Below are 24728 nucleotides of genomic sequence, written 5' to 3' on the forward strand. Positions count from 1 at the left end.
CAATAGAAAATTATTACCAAGGTATCTTCTATTCTTTGTCATACCAAGTCTTTGAACTGAAAGCATGTCCCACATTTTTTTTTAATTTTTATTTATTTATGATAGTCACAGAGAGAGAGAGAGGAGAGAGAGAGAGAGAGGCAGAGACACAGGCAGAGGGAGAAGCAGGCTCCATGCACCGGGAGCCCGATGTGGGATTTGATCCCGGGTCTCCAGGATCGCGCCCTGGGCCAACGGCAGGCGCCAAACCGCTGCGCCACCCAGGGATCCCCATGTCCCACATTTTTACAGCACACCTCAATTGAGACTCTCCACCTCTCATGTGCTCTAGACAGGGGGTTAGTGGCTAAACTACTGCACAGCACAGCTCTAGACTGAATCCCAGGGTAAGGAAAATGAGGGATAGAAGAATAAAATACCATTTACTCCTCCAGAGTGAAGTGAGTACTCCTCTGTCACATTCCTAAGCCCTTAGGAGTAAGGATCACATCTTATTCTGTTGTTTTGCTTTCTGGAAGTGAGAGGAGGGGTGCCCACCTTATTACCAATCAAGCTGTAAGCCTAACAGTGGGCAATTAGAACACTTAATTGATTCTGCAAGTCTTGGGTGGCATCTGAGTATTTTCCAATACAGAGATGAAGTTGTGTGCAAAGACAGCAAGGAGAGGAAACAGTGTAACCAAAGTACCAGATAACAAGGAGGGCCTACCAGAGCCAGGCACATTGATCTCTACTAGTCACTAGAACAACTGAATGAATGAATTTTTCAAGATAAAAAGAGATGGGGACGCCTGGGTGGCTCAGTGGTTGAGCATCTGCCTTTGGCTCAGGTCATGATCCTGGGTCCTGGGATTGAGTCCCGTATCAGCCTCCCCATGGAAAGCCTGCTTCTCCCTCTGTTTCTGCCTCTGTTTCTCATGAGAAAATAAAATCTTAAAAAAAAGGGGGGGGGCGGGAATCCCTGGGTGGCTCAGCGGTTTGGTGCCTGCCTTTGGCCCAGGGCACGATCCTGGAGTCCCGGGATCGAATCCCACGTCGGGCTCCCAGCATGGAGCCTGCTTCTCCCTCTGCCTGTGTCTCTGCCTTTCTCTGTCTATCATAATAAATAAATCTTAAAAAAAATTTTTTTAAAAAGATAAAAAGAGATGGACACAATGACCACAAACTAGAGAAAACACAAGAACATACTACCTCATCCCTATGCCAAAAATTTGCAGTGACTGTGCAGACAAATCAACTTCAAATTTCATCCTGGAATATGAGAATCTTTACAAGGCCCAATTTACTTACTGGTTTTCAATTTTCCTCTCATTTCTCCCAGATAAACATTCTATTCCTGGCATTAACTCCCCACCAACCACATACTTATTCTCAGCTCCAGGCCCTTATCCACACCTAGTTCTAAAGTCGGGGAGGTGGATCTGCTCTGCTTCAACCTCTACTCCAGGCCCAGCCCTCCTTTATGGTGCTGCCTCATCTTTGAAGTCTCATCGGACTTCGGTCCATATGAACTTCTCCCTCCTCTTATAGCCCTAACATGACTGCCCTCAGTCAAATAGATTCCTGTTTTGCATGTATGCATTCTTTGTTTAACAAGTGTGTTGCAGGGGGCGCCCGGGTGATTCAGATGGTTCGGTGTCTGATTCTTGATCTCAGCTCGGGTCTTGATCTCGAGTTGTGGGTTCAAGCCCTGTGTTGGGTGTGTATTGCAATGAACTGCAAGTAGGGAGGCCAAGGCTCTAGCTTAGCTCTGCCACTAGTGCATATGATCTTCAGGCCACCTCTCATTTCTGTTTCTTCATGGGGCCTCCATGCAATCCCCTCAGCACACCAGCTACCATGTCCCTGCCTCAGAGCCTTTAGACCTGCTATATTTTCTTTTTGTCCAAATTACAAGCTAACAAATGCCTTTTTTGCCCAGATTATAGGCTTTTTCCCAGATTACAGACTAACAAAACTACGTATTCATTTGCCGTTGCACCTACAAGCCCACTTCTAGAAATTTACTCCCAAGGTTCACCTCCACAGGGGCGTCTGTCTGGATCAGCTAGTGAAGCATGTAACTCTTTGATCTGAGGTTGTGAGTTCAAGCCCCATGTTGGGTGGAGATTACTTAAAAATAAAATCCTAAAAAAAAAAGATTTGCCTCTACAAATATAAAACCACATATTCACAAAGTTACTCACTATATAATTCTATACAAAGTCTGTAAAATATCAAAAGCTCAGAAACAATCTAAGTGCCATCCATAGGAGATGAGATGAATAAACTGGTACGAGTGGACACAGCAGTGGGACACAAGGCAGAGAGAAAAGAAGAGGCAGAAGGGAGAAGGGAGGAAAAGGAGGAGAAGGAAAGATCTCTATGAACTAAAGTGAAAAAATATCCAAGCTATGTTAACTTTAAAAAGCAATGTGTAAAATAATTATATATAACATGATGCTTTTTGTACAACAAAAGAGAAATTAAATTACATATAGAGAGAGGACAAAATGATGGTCGCCAGAGGGTAGAGGGTGGAGGGATGGACAAATGGGTGAAGAGGAGTGGGAGATACAGGCTTCCAGTTATGGAACAAATAAGTCACTGAGATGAAAGGTGCAGCACAGGTAATATAGTCAGTGGGATGATAATAGCACATTATGGTGACAGATGGGAGCTACACCTGTAAGCAAGTACAGACTTGCTGAATCACTGTACTATACACCTAAACCAGTGTAACATTGTATGTCAATTATACTTCAGCTTTTAGAAAGTACGTATAAATATTTACTTATTTTTGGAAAAAGAAACACAGAAGAGACGATGCAGAAACTAATGAGAGTGGTTAGCTACAGAGTATAGAAGGGAATATGGTGCAAGAGAGAAAAAATTCTCTAAATGGATCAATCTTTTATTTTTGAACTGTGTATTTTACTTATTCAAAAAACCTGAACTCTACTTAGTAGATTTGTTGTTAATAATAGTACTGAACTTCCAATTCTGAAATCACTAAGAGACCAAATGAGTAAATTTATTGAGGTTACAGCATGTCTAAAAAAAAAGAATCCATCAGTCCAGTGATTTCAAAACAACGATGAAAGAAAACAATTGAGAGCAAAAGGGAAACCTCTTCTTTACAGAAGAACTATATCTAATAAATACAAAAGAAATGACAAAATTAAGAACTTACCTTATTACAACTATCCATGTAATAATAAATGGCAGAAACATGACCAGTGAATCCTGCCATTTCATCACAGTTTGTAGCTAACAGAATATTCACATAAGTCTCCAAATAATCACCTTATTAATTTTAAAACGGAAACAGAACCTTTTCAATGGAGAAATCCACCAGTCTACGGCCATACCACCCTGAACGCGCCCGATCTCGTCTGATCTCGGAAGCTAAGCAGGGTCGGGCCTGGTTAGTACTTGGAAGGGAGAAATCCACCAATAATATATCAACATACCAATCCTAATGTGATACAGGGAAAACATCACCCATGTCATTAGCCTTGCCAAGAATTTTAAATCTGAATCTAATAATGAGAAAATAGACAAATTCAGATTGTGAGACAAACTACTACCAACTGCCATGGAGTCTTCAAAAATGTTAGTCATGAAATACCAAAAAAGAAAAGAAAGTAGAGAAACTGTCTTAGCTTGAAGGTGAAGAGACATGACCACAAAATCTAATGCTTGATCTTTGATTAGATCCTAAGAGTTAAAAAAAAATTATTAATGGTTACTGGGGAAATTTTATTACTTCATTTTTATTAGGAAAGCTTATTACCTAATATTACTGCATCATGTTAAATTTCTTGAGCAAATGTATATACATATATATACACACACACACACACACACATACACACACATATATAGTGATTATACAGGAGAATGTCCTAGTTCTTAGGAGTTACATGCTACAGTATTAAAAGGTAAGGTGTCATGCATGGTGTGTGTAATTTAATGTGAAATGGTTCAGAATTTTTTGTAAGTATATTCGAAATGCAAAATGGTATCCTGGATTAGACCCTACAATAATAAAACAGTAAAATGACATCAGTGCAAAAACTGGTGAAATCCAAATAAAGCCTATAATTTAGCTCTAATTTAGTTAATAGTAAAATACCAATGTTAATTATTTAGTTCCGACAACTGAACCAAGGCTATATAAGATGTCTGTTAACACGAGGGGAAACTATGAAACTATGAAGAGTGTATAGGAACTCTCTGTACAATAGATGCAACTTTTCCATAAATCTAGAAGTATCCCAAAATAAAAAGTTTATTTTAAAAAAATGTATATTTCGACAGAGAGAAAGCAAAGGTGGCAAAATGCAGCAATCGGTAAATCTAGGTGATAGATATATGGATGTTTATTGGCCAATTCTTTTAACTTTTCTGTAGGTTTAAAATTTGTCAAAATAAAATATTAAAATAAAACCACAGAAGGTTAAAAGTAAAAGGATGGAGAAAGATATTCCACATCAACACTAACCAAAAGAAAACTGATGTCATTATATTAATGTCATAGCCTTTAGGCAAAAAACATTTCTAAAAATGAGGAACACTACCCAATTAGAAAAAGTTCAGTTTACCAGGAAGATAACAGAATTTAAATCTATATACATCAAATAACAGCATCAAAAAAAAAAAAAAACCATACGAACTATAAGGAAAAATATGTAAATCCATGACCTTGGGAGATTTTAGTACACCTCTCAAAAACAAACCAAAAGAACAAAACAGTAGGATACAGATTTGAACAGTTCAATCTGCCAACTATAACCTAACGGACATATACAGAACATTATGATTGCAGAATAAACATTCTTTTCATTTTTTTTTAAGATTTTATTTATTTATTCACAACAGACACACAGAGAGAGGCAGAGACACAGGCAGAGGGAGAAGCAGGCTCCATGTAGGGAGCCTGACATGGGACTCGATCCCAGGCCTCCAGGATCACACCCTGGGCTGAAGGCGGTGCTAAACCACTGGGCCACTGGGGCTGCCCTAAACATTCTTTTCAGATTCTTTTCAGATTCACACAGAACATGTATAAAAACAGTTAGTGAAGAAAAAAAAAATCTGATAGTATATGTTAATTAAATTGAATTTATATGAAAATCTTTTTTAAAGATGTCAGTTAAAAAAAGCAGGTATAAAAATTGTACATTGACTGGGACACAGTCTTGTCTTTATGGGAGGAGGCACAAGGTAGGCTTCTGAGGTGCTGGCGTTGTGCTGTTCTTTGATTGAATGGTGATTATATAGGATTTTGCTCTGTTGATAATTGTTTTGCTGTTGCTAATATTTTTGTTAATTTAATCTTTATATTTTGAGTATGTGTTATATATTTGTTATTCACTTTTGTGTGTGCATATTTCACAACTTAAAAGGAATTCAAATCCTTTAGGAAGGTACCAAACTCCTATGATTATAGTAAGCTGAATGCAGCCTGTTTTTCTTCAGCATTTCTTTTTTTTTTTTAAGATTTTATTTATTTATTCATAGAGATGCAGAGAGACAGACAGAGAGAGAGAGAGAGAGAGAGAGAGAGAGGCAGAGGGAGAAGCAGGCTCCATGCAGAGAGCCTGACGTGGGACTCGATCCCGGGTCTTCAGGATCATGCCCTGGGCTGCAGGCAGCGCTAAACTGCTGCGCCACCGGGGCTGCCTTTTCTTCAGCATTTCAACTAATTGTTGCTTCTTTAGTTGAGCACCAGATCAAGCAATGGGCCCATGCTTGCAGGCTTCCATGTACAAAACTTATGTATCTTTAAACACAAGGAGCATATTCAGCCCAGCAAGATGCTCATTCTAAGAGAGGCACCAAGGATTCAAGCCGGCAAGAACAGAGGATCTATGAATTCCAACTCACACTTAATCCAAGGAGCAGAGGTTCGTAGGCTCATCTAATGAAATAGGCATAATCATCCATAATATTGCAATTATTTTCCATCCTGGTTTGCTTTTTGTTTTTTTCCCCCAAACACATATAGTTTAATTTACCGAAGTTAAACTTAAGTGAGTTTGTAATTAGGCACGAGGAAAGATTAATTGATTTAGGGAATAATTAAGGCTATACACAGTGAGGGAGCAGCAAAAGAATCCAGAGGGCAAACAACAAAATGGTGGCCCCATAGAAACCAACAGAAAGGACATGATTACAGCCTAAATAATCTTAAACCAATACATCCTGGGGCTTTTTATTAATTATCATCATCATTATTATCATTAATCAGTAACACCTACTGAGGTCTTACCACTTGCCAGGTACTATGCTATATATATGGTTTTCCTAGAATGTTTCACCTAAACATCTCTGATAAGCCTAGAAAGTAGATAAGCACATTATTACTTCCATTTTACAGATGAAGAAACTGAGTCTGAGTAATTGGCCAAGATCACCCAAGTAGCAAATGGAAAGAGTGGAAATCTAACCTGGCTAGTCTGACTTCAGAGCATGTAACCTTACATGCTATGCTATGCTGCTGGCCTTTACCTGATAAATGATAACTTGCACTTGTCCTCTAAGGGATCTTTGAGTTCTAATATTCAATGACTTACTTCAATGGATCTATGATAAAGCATTCAGTGTGGTCCAGTACCTGTCAAACTGTTGAAGAAGATAGTTCAGTAAAATCTCTTGATTTAACCTGAAAATTAGAACTCAGGTTCCTTAGGGTTATCAGAATTGGCCTTTGCCCATACAGTCATTTTTTTTTAAGATTTATTGTTTGAGAGACAGCGCATGTGCACGTGAGTGGGGGGAGGAGCAGAGGGAGAGAATCTCAAGCAGATTCCCAGGTGATTATGAGAGCCAACAGTCTCAATATCACGACTCTCAAATCATGACCTGAGCCCAAATCAAGAGAAAGATGCTGAACCAATCGAGCCACCCAGACACCCCAATCTTTGCCCATGTTGAATCCTTAAAGAAACAGAAATGTTTTTTCTCCAGTGGCAATCAATACCTAATATTTTTCCCTCATATGAAGCAGAATGGCACAGATAATATCAAAAGATGTTTTGGCTCGAATGAAACAAATTTGCAATATAGTGGACATGATCTAAATCTGACAAATGCAGGTTCCTGGGGAGAAAAAACCCTTTTTTAAAATGACCAAATTTAGTGTAAATCATTATAAACTGCTTATAAACTATTGATGTTAGCCCTGAAAAAATATTACTGGTAGCTAATCGAATACATTAAAGCTAAAAGAATTCTTTAAATATAAGACCTATTTGTTCTTTATACAAAATACTTAAGTCAAAATATTCTCATGTGTTTTTTTAAATCATGAGTTATGTTCTTTAAAAATTAAAACTAGCTGTCTAATTTAGTTTTTATTTTAAAAAAAGAAATACAGCTAACTCCATAATGATATAATATAAAAAATTAGATAATCCTTAGCCTTCATAAGTAGTATAAAGTACACCTCAAAAAGAAACATACTGTCATTTTTGTGTTAATCTGAAAGACCAGAAGCTTCTGGGAAATAGCAATAATTTGTAAAAAGACCAAAAAAAAAAAAAAAAGTATGGTACAAACTACTTCTCTTAGAGGACCCAAGAAGGAAAAAAAAAAAATTTATTAGGTTCAGGAATCCAAGATGACTTGGTGTAAATATGATTACAGGCAGAATTTGATGGTTGGAAATGAAGTCTATTAAGGTCCAGTCTAAGGTTCTCACACCTAATCTGAAGACACAGAATAGTTATGTCCCTAGAAACCAGGATGTATCTCCAATTTGCATGAGTTTAATGAACCAAATAGATAATTGTATCACCAATATCTGCCCCTAGCCCATTTTCAGTGAGATGAATTTTCTTGCTCATGAGGTCCACGTGGAAAACAGCATGCTCAGAAATGGGAGTCTTCCCAGTGTGCTCTTTTCCCAGGACAGGAACTCGCCGAGGTCCCAACAGTGGATCATCAAATCTCATCAGCTTCACTTTAGAAAGGTCTACAGAAAAAAAGATGACCAATATGAGCATTTACCTATAACCACTGACTCAAACCCATGCCTAAACCTGACAATTCAAGTTTAAAAAACACTGGTTGTTTATCTAAAAGATATTTTCACGAGATTATTAAATAACACTCAATCTCAGAAAGCAAAGCTAAATCTGACAAATCTTCCTGCTGTCAGCTTCTACACAGATCAAAGATTCAGAGATAGAGATTCTATGTAACACCTGGAATTATAAACCAAGAGGAAGGATTGAGTATATTTTTGAGCATTATCCTAAATGATTTCTCTCTCTCTTTTTTTTTTAAAGATTTTATTTATTCATGAGAGACACAGAGAGGGGGGGAGGGGGGGCAGAGACCCAGGCAGAGGGAGAAGCAGGCTTCATGCAGGGAGCCTGACATGGGACTCGATCCCAGGTCTCCAGGATCAGGCCCTGCGCTGAAGGCGGCGCTAAACCGCTGAGCCACCCGGGCTGCCCTAAATGGTTTCTCAAATCACTTTCTATATGCTTCAATTAACCATCAATTAAGTCTAAAACTCTTTCCTCTTTCTTGTCTTGGTTCCTGGGATACATTAAAACTGTGAGAGTTGTAGCTTTTTTTTGAAAGATACTTCTAGAAAAACAATTACTACTCTAAGAAATAGCATTGCCAGTTTCTTGTTTTGCTCAAAGGATGAAAAGTTATTTGTATTACCAAGCTGATGAGATACAAGGAGAGATGAAGAAGGACAGGGGGAAAGGGCACAGCTTTCAGACTTTTGAGCTTCTGGATGAGCTCCAACTCTGCCCTGCTTGAGATTTTCCTGATCTGCTCTTGTGCAAGCTGATAAGATGGCTCCTGGCAAAGAAAGCATTTGCCCCTTGAACAAATTTATGATCAACAATCCTGCCAACAACTGAGCCTGAAAAAAATTTATTTATTTCAGCAATTTTGAGATATCCCGACATCAAGTGCTTTTATTTTATACAGTAGAAAAACATCATAAATGACTACAAATGCTGATTCTGGGCTTATATCTCATTCTAAGTGTAGCATGGCTAGTTATACTTAACCCAATCTACAGAAATAGGAGGTATTTTCTGAATTAGCTCCCACCCCTTCCTAAAGCAGGCTGCTAGGTGGTCCGTGAGCTACACTCCCTCATGCTGCCTTGAGTATGAAGCATAGCATGAGAGGGATAAGACATAAAAGCAGACATTAATGCAGCTGGTGGCTATGCCAGGAGTACAAGTTATCCAGGCATTATATTCTCTTTGGGAAACAAAGACTGAAAGACTTCAAGTTTAATGTAGGGATATTGAAGCTTACAGAATAATTACCTAAGACTACCATGAAGGCAAACCCTGCCAGAGAGTCTTATTTGGGAGCAAGAATACAATTCATTTTAATAGCTATTACAATTCAACATGCACACTGGTGATACTAAATATTTTGCTATGGAAGCAGTGAGAAGTTCAGCCAGCGGATTTTATGCATGAGGCCTTTTACTGCAGATCTGCACCCTTCCCACGCCTCCCTCCGTCTCCCTCTCCTTCTTTATCCTCCTCTCTTTCTCCCTTCTTCTCTGAAACAGACCTCCCTCATCATTCCCAGCAATTCTGAATCAAACTATTTCAAAGAAGCCTTAATACTCAATCAGGCATCTAAGTGACAAAACATATTTGCTTTGATGTTGCACCATGTAGCTCATTACTGCCAATAATTCTTGGAGCTTTCTTAGTGGTTTTATTCTCTTTTCTTATCGCAGACCTCTCTCATCATTGAAAATGTAGAAGTTTAAGTCTGCGACTACACAAGAATTGAGGCACTTAGAGAAAAGATGAGAGTGACTCAAAGTCCCTAGGGATTGATAATGTGCAATGCAGCCTTTCACCTCCATGTTATCAGTTCACATGCGGCATGGGCTGGGAGTGATTTAAAGTCATTATCATCAAATAGTTGCTCAGTGGCCTTTGTGGAGAGAAATGGTTTCACTCCAGTTCCTCCTGGACCTAGATCATAATCACCCTCCATGCAATTGGCACTAATTGGACGACTAACTGGCTTTTGCAGCAAACAGACTAAGAAATATGTTATTGAATTTCACTCCCTTCCCGTCTCATACACTCGATACACTTAGCCCCCTTAGATATCAAAGCATCCTGAGGGCTTCTGGAGAAGTCTCAAGGTTAGAGCTCTTCTGAAGATACTTGAAGGAATATCAATTTCAAACTCCACCCTAACATTTCTATCCACTCTAAAAAATTCATAGCAGCTACGAATGTCAAACTTAAAGCACTTATGATAATATTATTCACAGCTAGTATGACAAAGGATGTAAGAATTATGCCGGAGGCTCAGAGAGAAAAGACGAGATACAGAAAATACATTCCAGTACAATCCTGAAGAACCTTGTCAGTCCTGTATCTGAGAGTATTTAAAAGGGAGGCACTTGTAACATTACAAATTACAGTTTTCGATATAGGAAAACATCCTCTCACATGCTACAACTTCATAATAATCCTACCTAGTGGTTCCACAGAACTATCTATTTTCTTTAAAAGCCACCATATTGTTCTTTAAATATCAGTATTCTTCCTATTACAAAATCTTCTCATGACCAAATATATGCAGTAGAAAACAAGCCAAAAGGAAGGTCACAGAATGGCTTCCTGTATGTTCATATTTCAAAGTTTTCAAGTTCTGCTTTCTGTGGCCTCTAAGTTCTAAGGATGGCACTACATGGTTTACCAAGGAAACGGATAAATGTCTTTAACAACATGGATGAACCTGGACATTTTGCTAAGCAAAATAAGACACTTATTCACCATTTTGTGATTCCACTTACACAAGGTACCCAGAATAGTCAAATATAAAGAGACAGCAAGGAGAATAGTGGTTACCAGGGACTATAGGGACGGAGACTGGGGAGGTACTGTTTAATGGGTACTGGGTCTCAGTGTGGAATGATGAAACAGTTCTGAAGGTGAATAATATTGATGGTTGCACAACAATGCAAATGTACTTGATGCCACTGAACTATACACTTAAAAAGGGCCAAAATGGTTAATTTTATGTTATATGTATTTTACCACAATTTTAAAAAATGTTTACAAATGAAAAATCCCTAACCCTAATGTACTGCTGCTAGACAGTGAAACACGAGAGATCCACCCTGCTGACATCCCCTCCTGGGTATAATTTCCAAGGTCCCATCCAAACAGTTATTTTCTCTGTAAATACATCCCTGATCGCCATAGCTGTAAATAATCTCACCTTTTTCTGTGCTATAAACTTTATCTACATCTCCCTTACTGTACACAGCAGTTCCTCCTTAGATTATGATCATGTATTTGAATAGCTTAGTGCCCTGCTCCTTCAAGAGATGTAGCATCTCATAATGAACAGTACTTTGTGGGCCCCCCAAAACCACTCATACATACAGAAGAGTCTCTCCATATACACTACATACACTATACTGAGAGTGTCCGAAGAAATGCCCACACAAGATGCATAAATAGCCTCAAGAGAACAAAAAATACCTGTAGAACGAATTCCAAAAGGCTATTTTAAGTCTTCTATGTTAATGTAATATTGCTGACCTGAATACAGTTCCATAAATTAGGTCTTGGATTTCTAAACCTTTTCAGAAAATTTCTATACTGATAGAATGTGACCCAATCAACTCTTGATTGCCATCAAGAAGAGAAAGAGAGAGAATGCACAACAGGGAATCTCAAGACTAATTTGTCTTTATAATTTGGTAGAAAAATAATACAGAGATACATTAACTCCCTTCACACCCTGCTTAGCCTCAGACCTGGCTGAGTGATTAAAAAAAAAAAAAAAAAAAAACTATAAATAATTATATTAAGTCTAATTGTGGAAGATCTAGACTTAATCTTGATAAGAAATTAAGATTATTTACATATTTTAGCTGGAAACACATTGTTTAGAAGAAAGAATATGATCTTGGAGTCAAACAGACCTGAGTTTGAATTCCAGCTCTAGCATTTACCACCTGAATGAAATCTGCTAGTCATGTAGCCTTTCTGTGCAACATGTCATCATCTGTAAAAGGGGAATGGTAATACCCTCTCCATTCTCGGGCAATTAAAAGATTAAATGGCAAATACATGGCAGACACTCAACAAGTTTTACCCTGTTTCTCTTCTGTCCCCAGGAACAGACCTAGCAGGCAGGTTAGTTTAACATACTAAGTATACCATGTGCCTTCAATCTCAAAACCTCCAAGAGATAGAAATTGCTTGTTACAATTTTAAAGCTAGATGCAGTCTTAGAAAAATATCTAATCCAGTAGCCTCATTTTACTAAAAGAGAGATCAGTTTAGAGTCTAAGTGACATGGCCAAGTCACTGAGCTACACAGCTACAATGTCCCAAAGAGAGCATAGGCCTTCTGATTCTGAGTCCAATACTGTTTGGACAACATGACACTGCTGTCCCTAAGCAGGCCAGTTACTCTTCCTTCTGCCCTCTGCTTAGAACTCATCATATCCACAAACTACTGTCAAATGTGCATTTCTGGGAAACCATTTACCTTTGATGCCTCGGTCCATTTTCATTAAACGCCTGATTATAGAATCGCGGTTATCCCCTTGCCTGATTTCAATTTTGGTTGTGAAGTGGCCATTTGATGGCTGGGGATTCACTAGGGAGACTGACACACCAGGCTAGGAAAATAAAGAGAAAATGACTGTTACATGAAATCAAATCTGAATACTGCTGAGGGAGAGAAAAATCTCTGCTAAATTTTAATGTCCAACCAAAAATTTAAATCTGGTATTCTAAAATCAAGACCAAGGGATACTGAAATATGAAAGAAAAAATGTACAAAAGCTCATGCTTACAACCAAATGCCTACATAAAAATGACTGAGTAATATATTAATATTGATAAAAAATATGATGGATAATAACAATAATTATATTTTCTCTTCTTCAACTCTCATCATTTATTGAATTTCTACTATGTACCAGGCACTGTACTAAGCATTTTGTAGACATTATTCCTATTTCCTGAAAAGTAGCTCTTTAAAACCCCTTTTCACAGATGAGAAGCTGAAAACCAGAAATATTTAAATAGTAGCTCAAGGCCACATAGCCAATAAAAGGCAGGGGCAGGATTAACCTCAGTCATATGCCATACTACATCCTACATTATAAAAGCTATATATAGTCAAAGACGTTGCTCATTATTTTAAGTGGAAAACGTCAACTAAGTCTTATGAAAAACGTAAAGACATAATAGGTTAATAGAATGTCTGAAAGTAGTTCAAGTCAAAAGAGGGCAGCTGGGTGGCTCAGTGGTTGAGCTTCTGCCTTTGGCTTGGTTGTGATCCTGGGGTCCTGGGATCAAGTCCCACATCAGGCTCCCCATGAGGAGCCTGCATCTCCCTCTGTCTATGTCTATGTTTCTATCTTTGTGTCCCTCATGAATAAATAAAATCTTTAAAAAGAAAGAAAGGAAGGAAGGAAGGAAGGAAGGAAGGAAGGAAGGAAGGAAGGAACAAACAAACAAACATATTTATGGCGCACCTAGGTGGTTCAGTCAGTTAAGTGCCCAACTCTTGATTTTGGCTCAGGTCCTGATCTCAGGGTTGTGAGATGGAGCTGCAGGATGGGCTCTGCACTCAGTAGGGAGTCTGCTTCTCTCCCGTTGCCCCCCCCCTCAACTTGCTCTCGCTCTAAAATAAATAAATCTTAAAAAAACAAACAAATATCTATATAGGGAACTCTATTTTATGTACCTATCCATGGGCCCAAGGACCGCACTTTAAAAAGCTACCATATTTTAATGTAATGAGAGTATGCATAACACAATGATAAATTCAGGGAGTATTCATGATTGTGATTACCTTATTCTTTCAAAATAGGCTTTTCCTCTTTGTTACATTTTCAATTAAACATGGTAAAAGTAACGGGATACTTATTAGTCTTCCGCTTCTCAAGAAAAACAGGGCACTTTATAGACTCACAATTGCACTCCACTGGGCAATGGATTCTTTGAGATTAAATAAACAGAATCTCCCAAAACTCCAAAATCTGCTTATCTTCACCAATACTGGCCAAAAAATAAGGGGGAAAAAGCAGTTCTAGTATAAAGGAAGATGATTCATCAATCTGGTTTATGCCAAAAGCCAAAAAGCCTTGAATAACAATATCAAACCAAGACTCATCTGAAGTATGAAAGCTCCTCTTCACTTTAAAAAAAAAATTACATTTCAATTTCCATTCTATTTTTTTTTAAGATTTTATTTATTTATTCATGAGGGACATAAAGAGAGAGACACAGACATAGGCAGAGGGAGAAGCAGGCTCCTCACGGGGAGCATGATGCGGAACTCAATCCCAGGACCCCGGGATCACAACCTACGCCGAAGGCAGATGGCTCAACGACTGAGCCACTCAGGTGTCCCTCCATTCTATTTTTTAATAAAAGTCAGGTTTTGACACAAAAATAAACTCAAAATGGATTAAAGACCTAAATGTGAGACCTGAAACCATAAAAATCCTTGAAGAGGGCAGAGGCAGTAATTTCTCTGACATCAGCTGTAACAATATTTTTCTAGATATGTCTCCTGAGGCAAGGGAAACAAAAGCAAAAATAAACTATTGAGACTACATCAAAATAAAAAGCTTCTGCACAGAGAAGGAAACAATCAGCCAAACTAAAAGGCAGCCTACAAAATGGGAGAAGATATTTGCAAATGACATATCAGCTAAAGGGTTAGTACCTAAAATACATAAAGAACTGATACAACTCAACACCAATAATAACCACAATTAAAAATACAAATAATCCAATTGAAAATAGGCAAAAGACAAAAACATTTTTCCAAAGAAGACATCCAGATGGCAAAGAGACACATGAAAAGATAGTAGCCTGGGTGGCTAAGCAGTTTAGCACCACCTTCAGCCCAGGGCGTGATCCTGGAGAACCTGGAGAACCAGGATCAAGTCCCATGTCGGGCTCCCCACATGGGGCCTGCTTTTCCCTCTGCCTGTGTCTCTGCCTCTCTGCTTCTCTGCCTCTCTCTGTGTTTCTCATGAATAAATAAATAAAATCTTAAAAAAAAAAGACACATGAAAAGATGCTCAACATCACTCATCAAATCAAAATGACAATGAAAAAAAATGAAAAACAAAAAACAAAAAACGTCAATGAGATACCATCTCACACCTGTCAGAATGGCTAAAATCAACAACACAAGGAACAATAGGTGTTGGTGAGAATGTGGAGAAAAAGGAACCACTGTGCACTGTTGGTGAGAATGCAAACTGTTGCCTCCACTTTAGAAAACAGTATGGAGGGGGATCCCTGGGTGGCTCAACAGTTTAGTGCCTGCCTTTGGCCCAGGGTGTGATCCTGGAGTCCCGGGATCAAGTCCCACATCAGGCTCCCTGCATGGAGCCTGCTTCTCCCTCTGCCTGTGTCTCTGCCTCTCTCTTTCTCTCTCTCTCTCTCAATATGTCTCTCATTAATAAACAAATAAAATCTTAAAAAAGCAAGCAAGCAAGCAAGCAAGCAAGCAGTGTAGAGGTTCCTCAAAAAGTTAGAAGTTGAACTACCATATGATCCAGTAATTCCTCTACTGGATATTTATGCAAAGAATACAAAAACAGTTATTCAAAAAGATATATGTACCCCTACATTTATTCAGCATTATTTACAATAGCCAAATTATGGAAATAGCCCAAATGTCCATCAACTGATGAATGAATAAAGACAACATGGTGTGGACACACACACACACTTGAATATTACGCAGCCATAAAAAAGAATAAAATCTTCCAATTTGCAACATGGATGGATCTAGAGTACAATGCTAAGTGAAATAAATCAGTCAGAGAAAGATAAATACAATAGGATTTCACTCATGTGTGGAATATTTAAGAAACAAAACAAACAAAGCAGAAAAGAGACAAACCAAAAAACAGACTCTTAGCTATAGAGAACAAACTGATGGTTACCATAGAGGAGGTGGTTGAGGGTTGGAGGAAAGAGGTGACAGTGACTAAGAGTACAATTATCATGATGAGCCCTGACTAATGTATAGCATTGCTGAATCACCATATTATATACCTGAAACTCACACAACACAATTCCAGTATGTTAACTATACTGGAATTAAAATTTTAAAAAAAGAAAAAAATAGGTTAAAAAAAATCAGGTTTTGAAAATTCTATTTTAACATCCGATGTCACCCACAAGAGCAAGGGAAAGTGAACATAGCACCAACCAGGGAATTAGAAGAGTTCAAACCCAGCTTCATTTTTTTTTTTTTTTTAATTTATGATAGTCACATAGAGAGAGAGAGAGAGAGAGAGAGAGGCAGAGACACAGGCAGAGGGAGAAGCAGACTCCATGCACCGGGAGCCCGACATGGGATTCGATCCCGGGTCTCCAGGATCGCGCCCTGGGCCAAAGGCAGGCGCCAAACCGCTGTGCCACCCAGGGATCCCTCAGCTTCATTTCTAACAAACTATGTAGCCTACACCAAAACAATCACTTCACGTCTCTGCACCTCACTTCCTTCCATCTTTAAATGATGGGTGTGGATGTAATATCTAAGGTCTCTTCTAGCTCTAAAATGCAATGATTCCGTGAGATCTTTTCAACTTACTTCTGTCCTGAAAACATTAAGTGGTTTCCCAGGACAGCAGTCTTCCCTGACTTTATCTTCTGCTTCGGAGGCAAACTTGACTTCTATGTGTTCTAGCTAAAGAGAAGGAGGGAAAATGAAAGTCATCAGTATCACTTAATATGATTAAAATTAACCATCACCTCATTTCCTCATTTCCCCAAAGAGCAAAGCTAGGTTCTCCACTTAACACAAAATGGTCTGTGCGTTCCTCAAAAAGCCAGCCAAGCACAGGACAGGACTGAGAGAGCTCTATGAAATTCAGGATCGAATGCTCCCACAGCACAACATTGTTTGAAGAGCAAAAGACTAAATAATTTAAATGTCCATTAAAAAAAATTATTAATTAAAAGTCTTAGGAAAATGGTCTGCGTGATTTTATTATTTTCCACATAAAATTAAATGAAATGTACAATTATTTCACACTCATCTTAAATATCTCATAGTATTATTATTTACATAGTCACGTTTACCACTTTCTGTAATGAAATCTGGCATCTATCTGCTGTATAAGAGAAACTGAAAAGCAGCATAAAAGACCTCCACTTGAATGAAAAAAGTTCAGAAACTTAGCATTTGAGAATAAGAATTTACTCAATTTTGATTTTTTTATAAAGACTTTCACTTAAATAAATAGAAAAACTCAAAAATGTAGCATATTGTATATGCCTCAATATAAGATGACCCTCAATATAAGGGGTCCCCGTTGTCCCAGTGAAAAAATTCAAAAACTTTTTTTGACCTCCATGAGTATATATGAACATTTAGAAATTATACATAAAATAAATACCTACCAATATTTAGTAATTGAATTATTTAACTCATTTATAATTATAGGACATAAAATGTTTATTTAGAAATAACTTCCTTCCATTCCTGTATTTCATGGAACAATTTTATTCAAAATCTAAACCTGCATTTTTTTAAGTCAAGTGTCTTCATTATTATGAGAATCACTTTTCTGAGTCATCTAACACAATTTCCTAGAGCAAATTATCTTTCATTCTGCCTAAGTTATCTGAGAGACAGCATTTTTAGGATCTATATATGAAGTGATTGAGGTAGAAAAATAGAATGGGGAAAAACTCCCCAGATAAGTGAAAGCTATTGGTAACGTTTTAGTTCTTGAGTTTAGTAATACATTCACGGGTGTTCATTACATTATTAACTTTGAAACAACACAAAACAGGGTCAGGCAGGGACCTATGATAACACCTCAGGAACAAAGGAATCCAATTAAGTTGATCCTGTACATCTGAGGCTTAAATGGGAAGAAGGAAAAAAAGAAGCAATTCTTCCATAAATGAGAGATTTCTAAAGTATCTGAATATAATATCTCCTCTCATTTTGTTTTTAAAGAGAATTTGCGGGGGGAGGGATCCAGGCACATACAGTTAGTATTTTATGTATAAAATAACTGATACACTGAGTAAGATCACATTATTTTTTTCTTCCTGCAACTTCTGTACCCACCATTCTATTTCCCTCCAAAAATATTTTTGACAGTTATATTTGGTAAAGGTACTAAAGACAGAGATGTTTACAAAAAGGTTTATCATAAAACAAAACAACTGGATTATGTTTACTATAGTTAACTCATTGGCCTGTCTTACCTCAAGGGAATTGGTCAGGTAAACTAAATTCTCCATCAGCACCACCTGTTCATCAAATTCTAGCTGCAAATCCAGAACACGAGGTCCCATCTTCTCCAGATTTTCCTAAAAGCCAAAAAAGTTTTGAAAAACAAAAATCACATTAAGGATACGTTGAAAAGAATACATTTCCTCCAAAGCAATCACTCTTCCCTCAACTGATAAAATCTTCAAATTTGAACAGCTAAAGGAAAGGCCTTGGACTCATGGTTTCCCTTATCTATGTTTGCTTGTTAATGAAATTATTAGTTCAGAATAATTATCACTTGAAGTATGATAAGATTAAGGCAACACTGAAAAGACTGGAAGGACAGAGTTTTCATTTATAAAAGAAATATGATTTTATCATTGTTTATTTAGAATGAACTAATATGCAAACCCAAAGAATTCACTTTGACAAGGAATCAAACAAATGTGCAGAAATATCCCTGCAGGTAACCCAAAAGAAAAAAAAATTTAATTTTCTAAGATAACACATCTTTAAAGCTAGTTCAGAGAATGGTGAATTAATAATAAACAAACAATTTCTACAAATTAAAAAAAAATTAAGTCATATGGGTACTGAGATAATCCTGTGGCATATAAAAACAATTTCTTAATTTTCTTGAAAATGAAACAAAATATTTGCCACATTAAATGTGATCCTCGAGATCCAAATTCATATAAACAAGTATAGCTAACTGCCTAGAACATGCTATACTTACATGAAAGTGACCTGACATGATTCCTAATATACACTATTCTTATTTTCTGTCCAAGTTGTTTCTTTTCCTATGAAAAAGCGCTAGAAGCTATTTTCTTATTCTCAGATTTACAAAACAACTTTGCGAAGTTTCAAACCACTAATATGCGTGGCACATCCCTAATATTACTGAAGAAAATATATTACTTAAAAAAGCCTAATACTGGTTTTCTAAAAAGCCAACTCTTGAAGCTAGTAAGATTCATCTAACTACAGAAGTTTTCAAATCAGTTTCACTGGATTCTGTAAAGTACATCATCAAACTTTGCAATCAATGATGAAATATTTGGTTGGATCCAGATATTGACAATGGATCTGGCATTCTGACCAATGGCAATAGCCAAAGTAGGGAATCAATGAATTACAAGCATATCAGCAGATATAACTTGATTGGTGAAGGTCAATCCAAGATTCTAAATTATTTCTGAAACGTGAAAGACCGTAAGGCTCTGAGAGTTGATTCTGGTCTAGAACAAAAAGGCTTTTCTAAGAATACCATCTACTCCAATATAGGACAAACTAAAAGTTAGTTGCCTTCAGGCAGGCATGTGTAGCCTAGAAGATTCAAGAATTAATCTAAACTCCAAGAATAACCACTACATTCCTAGCAGCCTGAAAGACACTAATTTACATTTTTAAAAAAACATTTACCGAGTCTACTTTTTGACAGAAAGCATTAAGTGTGTTAAGTATATTATTTCATTTACTCCTCACAACACTCCTAAAATATAGGTTCTATTAACTTCCTCACTTAATAGATGAAAAAACATGTGACCCAGAGAATTTAAGGGACTTGTCTAAGGTGTCAAAACTAAGAACTGGCAGACAAAAAGGATTTGAACCAAGATCTGTCTGACCCCAAAGCCTGAGCTCTAGCAACATACAACCTTCTTTCTGTTTCTCTGTAAGAAATACAAGAAATCTGTTATTTCTATGAAGAAAGCTGAGCCTACTGCAATGTTTCTCAAATGACAGAGGTGGGAGGTAGCAACAGATTATGTCCCCAAGACACATTTAGCAATGACCAGAGAATTTCTGGTTGTCACAACTGGAGGGGGTGAAGAGGATATTCTACAGGCACCTAACTGGTAGAAGACAAAGATACTGCTAAAGATCCTATAATGCATAGGATTGCCTCCCACAAGAGAGAACTATCAGCCCACAATATCAATAGAACCATTGTTGAAAAACTCTAGTCTAACCACTATAAACAATGTTTATCCTGTTAAAGCAAACCTATACAAATATAATATCTTGGTTCCAGTAACAGGATCTAATAAAAACACTATAATGTAAGCCAAAAGAATAGGCCTCCCTGCCAAAAAGAAAAGAAGGTAGAACATGAACAGAATCATTTAGTGAGCAAATCTAAACCAATTTTTCTTCCATAATGCATATTTCCAAATACTCAGCAATTTTACAGATAAATCCCAAAAATGATCACTCATTTCTCACAATCACTGATTGAGAAGAACTATTTTAGCAGATTTCCTGGGAGAGACTATACGCAAAGTTTTCCCCTTCCTTCCACTCATCTAACCATTACTCACAGTCACAGCTGCACGAGGTCCACAGCTTACCTTAATCATGGCAACAAACGGCATCACTTTCTTCATATATTTCTTCAATTCTGGCAGATTGCCCAGTTCACTAGCAATGACTTTGTTATCAGGCAATTTTCCACTGTTGGCCTAAAAAAACATTGAGGAAGAATGTGGAGAAAAATATTTTAAAGATAACGCAAAATAGTAGAGTGCCCATAGGAAGCTGGCCAGACACAGAATAGTGGCCTCTACCAGTCTGCTAGAAAACAGGAGAAAAATGAGCAGCCCCACATGTCCTGGGGATGTGAAAGGTGACTTAGAGGGAGTCTCCTATTCCCTCTAAAGTTAAAAGATAACATGATTTTTAGGGTAAAGGAGAAAAGAGGTTCGTCCTGTCGAATATTTAATTTTTCCTTACACTAAGAACTCTAGGATTGTAACATTAGATCTTACCAGGTGAGAAAACAAAAGAGTCTTATAGAGATCTTGTTTGTCTCCAAACTTGTAAAAACACTTCACTAGTCATTTGAAAACTGCAAAACTATTATACAAGATTTATATAATGTCTGCTTTTGAACACTGTTCCTTATAAACTGTTACCATAAATGTGAAAAAAAAAAAAATAATCTCTAGCCATCCACTTGTTAAAAATAGTATCACTTCTATCTAAACACAAATAAATACCTATATCATGTATCATTAATATGCAGAGTCCCAAATGTGCTGCCTGATTTTAAATTCATTTCTGTAAACACAACTGTCCCCTTCTACAGAGTGAAAAATGAAACAAGTGGCCTTTTCAGAATTTTGGGTGACTTATTTTCTCCTTATTGTAAAAGCATGGTATCAAAGCCAAAGGTTGGGAATGAATCTAAATGAAAAGTAATGTATACTAAGACTTCTGATCATGTGTTTACTTTCATATCTAACCTTTACTAAAGTACAGGGAAAAAATATTTTCTCCATTTATCAATGTGCTGCTTTGAAATATATATGAAAGAGAAAAAAGAGTAGGAAACACTCCTTTCCATTAGATCACTAAAAAGGTGCCACATACAATGTAAGAATATCTTCCTTGATCATAAACTAACATTCTTTTAGTTCTTTTGGATGAAAACAAAAATTTAAAAGAAAGCTGATCATTCCAAATAGTGCCAAAAGACGATATCATTTTGAAACCATTTATCTAGTCAGTAATTACTAAATAAACTATAACTTCTAAAAGAATAGCAATTTTTAATAAAAGTAGCATTTTTAAATATCTAGGACATTACATTTTATATTTGGTTCTTCGACTGCTTCCTTGAAAATGCTGTTATGGGGAGGAGGGGCAAGACAGCGGAAGAGTAGGGTCTCCAAATCACCTGTCCCCACCAAATTACCTAGCTAACCTTCAAATTATCCTGAAAATCCATGAATTCGGCCTGAGATTTAAAGAGAGAACAGCTGGAATGTTACAGTGAGAAGAGTTCGCGCTTCTATCAAGGTAGGAAGAAACAAAAGCCATCCAAGGGGGAGGGGCCCCGCGAGGAGCCGGGCTGAGGCCGGGGCGAGTGTCCCCAGGACAGGAGAGCCCCGTCCCGGAGAAGCAGGAGCTGCACCAATCTTCCCTGGGCGGAAAGGCACCCACAGGAGTTAGAGCAGGACCCCAGGAGGGCGGGGATGCCCTGAGGATCCCAGGGACACTAACAGACACCTGCGCCCCGGGGAGAGTGCACTGAGCTCCCTGAAGGGCTGCAGCGCACGGTGGGACCCGGGAGCAGCTCGGAGGGGCTTGGGCGGTGGCTCCGCAGGGAGGGGGCTGCGCAGGTGGATGGCAAAGAGGGAAACTGAGGAAAAAAGAGACAAACAATTAAAAGACCATGAAGATAGATTAAGGGAAATAAACAACAGCCTGAGGAAGAAAAACCTACGTTTAATTGGGGTTCCCGAGGGCGCCGAAAGGGACAGAGGTCCAGAATATGTATTTGAACAAATCATAGCTGAAAACTTTCCTAATCTGGGAAGGGAAACAGGCATTCAGATCCAGGAAATAGAGAGATCCCCCCCTAAAATCAATAAAAACCGTTCAACACCTCGACATTTAATAGTGAAGCTTGCAAATTCCAAAGATAAAGAGAAGATCCTTAAAGCAGCAAGAGACAAGAAATCCCTGACTTTTATGGAGAGGAGTATTAGAGTAACAGCAGACCTCTCCACAGAGACCTGGCAGGCCAGAAAGGGCTGGCAGGATATATTCAGGGTCCTAAATGAGAAGAACATGCAACCAAGTATACTTTATCCAGCAAGGCTCTCATTCAAAATGGAAGGAGAGATAAAGAGCTTCCAAGACAGGCAGCAACTGAAAGAATATGTGACCTCCAAACCAGCTCTGCAAGAAATTTTAAAGGGGACTCTTAAAATTCCCCTTTAAGAAGAAGTTCAGTGGAACAATCCACAAAAATAAGGACTGAATAGATATCATGGTGACACTAAACTCATATCTCTCAATAGTAACTCTGAATGTGAACGGGCTTAATGACCCCATCAAAAGGGGCAGGGTTTCAGACTGGATAAAAAAGCAGGACCCATCTATTTGCTGTCTACAAGAGACTCATTTTAGACAGAAGGACACCTACAGCCTGAAAATAAAAAGTTGGAGAACCATTTACCATTCAAATGGTCCTCAAAAGAAAGCAGGGGTAGCCATCCTTATATTAGATAAACTAAAATTTACCCCGAAGACTGTAGTGAGAGATGAGAGGGACACTATATCATACTTAAAGGATCTATCCAACAAGAGGACTTAACAATCCTCAATATATATGCCCCGAATGTGGGAGCTGCCAAATATATAAATCAATTAATAACCAAAGTGAAGAAATACTTAGATAATAATACACTATACTTGGTGACTTCAATCTAGTTCTTTCTATACTCGATAGGTCTTCTAAGCACAACATCTCCAAAGAAACGAGAGCTTTCAATGATACACTGGACCAGATGGATTTCACAGATATCTATAGAACTTTACATCCAAACTCAACTGAATACACATTCTTCTCAAGTGCACATGGAACTTTCTCCAGAATAGACCACATACTGGGTCACAAATAGGGTCTGAACCGATACCAAAAGATTCAGATCGTCCCCTGCATATTCTCAGACCATAATGCCTTGAAATTAGAACTAAAGTCAGAACAAGAAGTTTGGAAGGACCTCAAACACGTGGAGGTTAAGCACCATCCTGCGAAAAGATGAAAGGGTCAACCAGGAAATTAAGGAAGAATTAAAAAGATTCATGGAAACTAATGAGAATGAAGATACAACCGTTCAAAATCTTTGGGATGCAGCAAAAGCAGTCCTAAGGGGGAAATACACCGCAATACAAGCATCCATTCAAAAACTGGAAAGAACTCAAATACAAAAGCTAACCTTACACATAAAGGAGCTAGAGAAAAAACAGCAAATAGATCCTATACCCAGGAGAAGAAGAGAGTTAATAAAGATTCGAGCAGAACTCAATGAAATCGAGACCAGAAGAACTGTGGAACAGATCAACAGAACCAGGAGTTGGTTCTTTGAAAGAATTAATAAGATAGATAAACCATTAGCCAGCCTTATTAAAAAGAAGAGAGAGAAGACTCAAATTAATAAAATCATGAATGAGAAAGGAGAGATCACTACCAACACCAAGGAGATACAAACGATTTTAAAAACATATTATGAACAGCTATACGCCAATAAATTAGGCAATCTAGAAGAAATGGATGCATTCTGGAAAGCCACAAACTACCAAAACTGGAACAGGAAGAAATAGAAAACCTGAACAGGCCAATAACCAGGGAGGAAATTGAAGCAGTCATCAAAAACCTCCCAAGACAGAAAAGTCCAGGGCCAGATGGCTTCCCAGGGGAATTCTATCAAATGTTTAAAGAAGAAACCATACCTATTCTCCTAAAGCTGTTTGGAAAGATAGGAAGAGATGGAGTACTTCCAAATTCGTTCTATGAGGCCAGCATCACCTTAATTCCAAAACCAGACAAAGACCCCACCAAAAAGGAGAATTACAGACCAATATCCCTGATGAACATGGATGCAAAAATTCTCAACAAGATACTAGCCAATAGGATCCAACAGTACATTAAGAAAATTACTCACCATGACCAAGTAGGATTTATCCCCGGGACACAAGGC

The 24728-nt window shown here is 37.8% G+C and overlaps 1 protein-coding gene across 4 annotated transcripts in view; it reads right to left on the reverse strand.

The window, feature by feature from the left end:
• Positions 1-7553: 7553 nt before the first annotated feature.
• Positions 7554-24728, reverse strand: part of LARS1 (leucyl-tRNA synthetase 1) — a 75249-nt gene continuing 58074 nt past the window's right edge. For all 4 annotated transcript variants that reach the window (XM_038530517.1, XM_038530515.1, XM_038530516.1 and 1 more), the window contains 5 exons: positions 20589-20699; positions 18228-18332; positions 16597-16692; positions 12511-12643; positions 7554-7960 (listed from right to left, as the gene is read on the reverse strand). In XM_038530517.1, coding sequence (XP_038386445.1) covers positions 7755-7960; positions 12511-12643; positions 16597-16692; positions 18228-18332; positions 20589-20699 — 651 coding nt within the window. In that variant the 3' untranslated portion in view covers positions 7554-7754. The remainder of the gene's footprint in view (positions 7961-12510; positions 12644-16596; positions 16693-18227; positions 18333-20588; positions 20700-24728) is intronic.

Source organism: Canis lupus, chromosome 2, assembly GCF_011100685.1.
Source record: "Canis lupus familiaris isolate Mischka breed German Shepherd chromosome 2, alternate assembly UU_Cfam_GSD_1.0, whole genome shotgun sequence".
Lineage (NCBI taxonomy): Eukaryota > Metazoa > Chordata > Mammalia > Carnivora > Canidae > Canis > Canis lupus.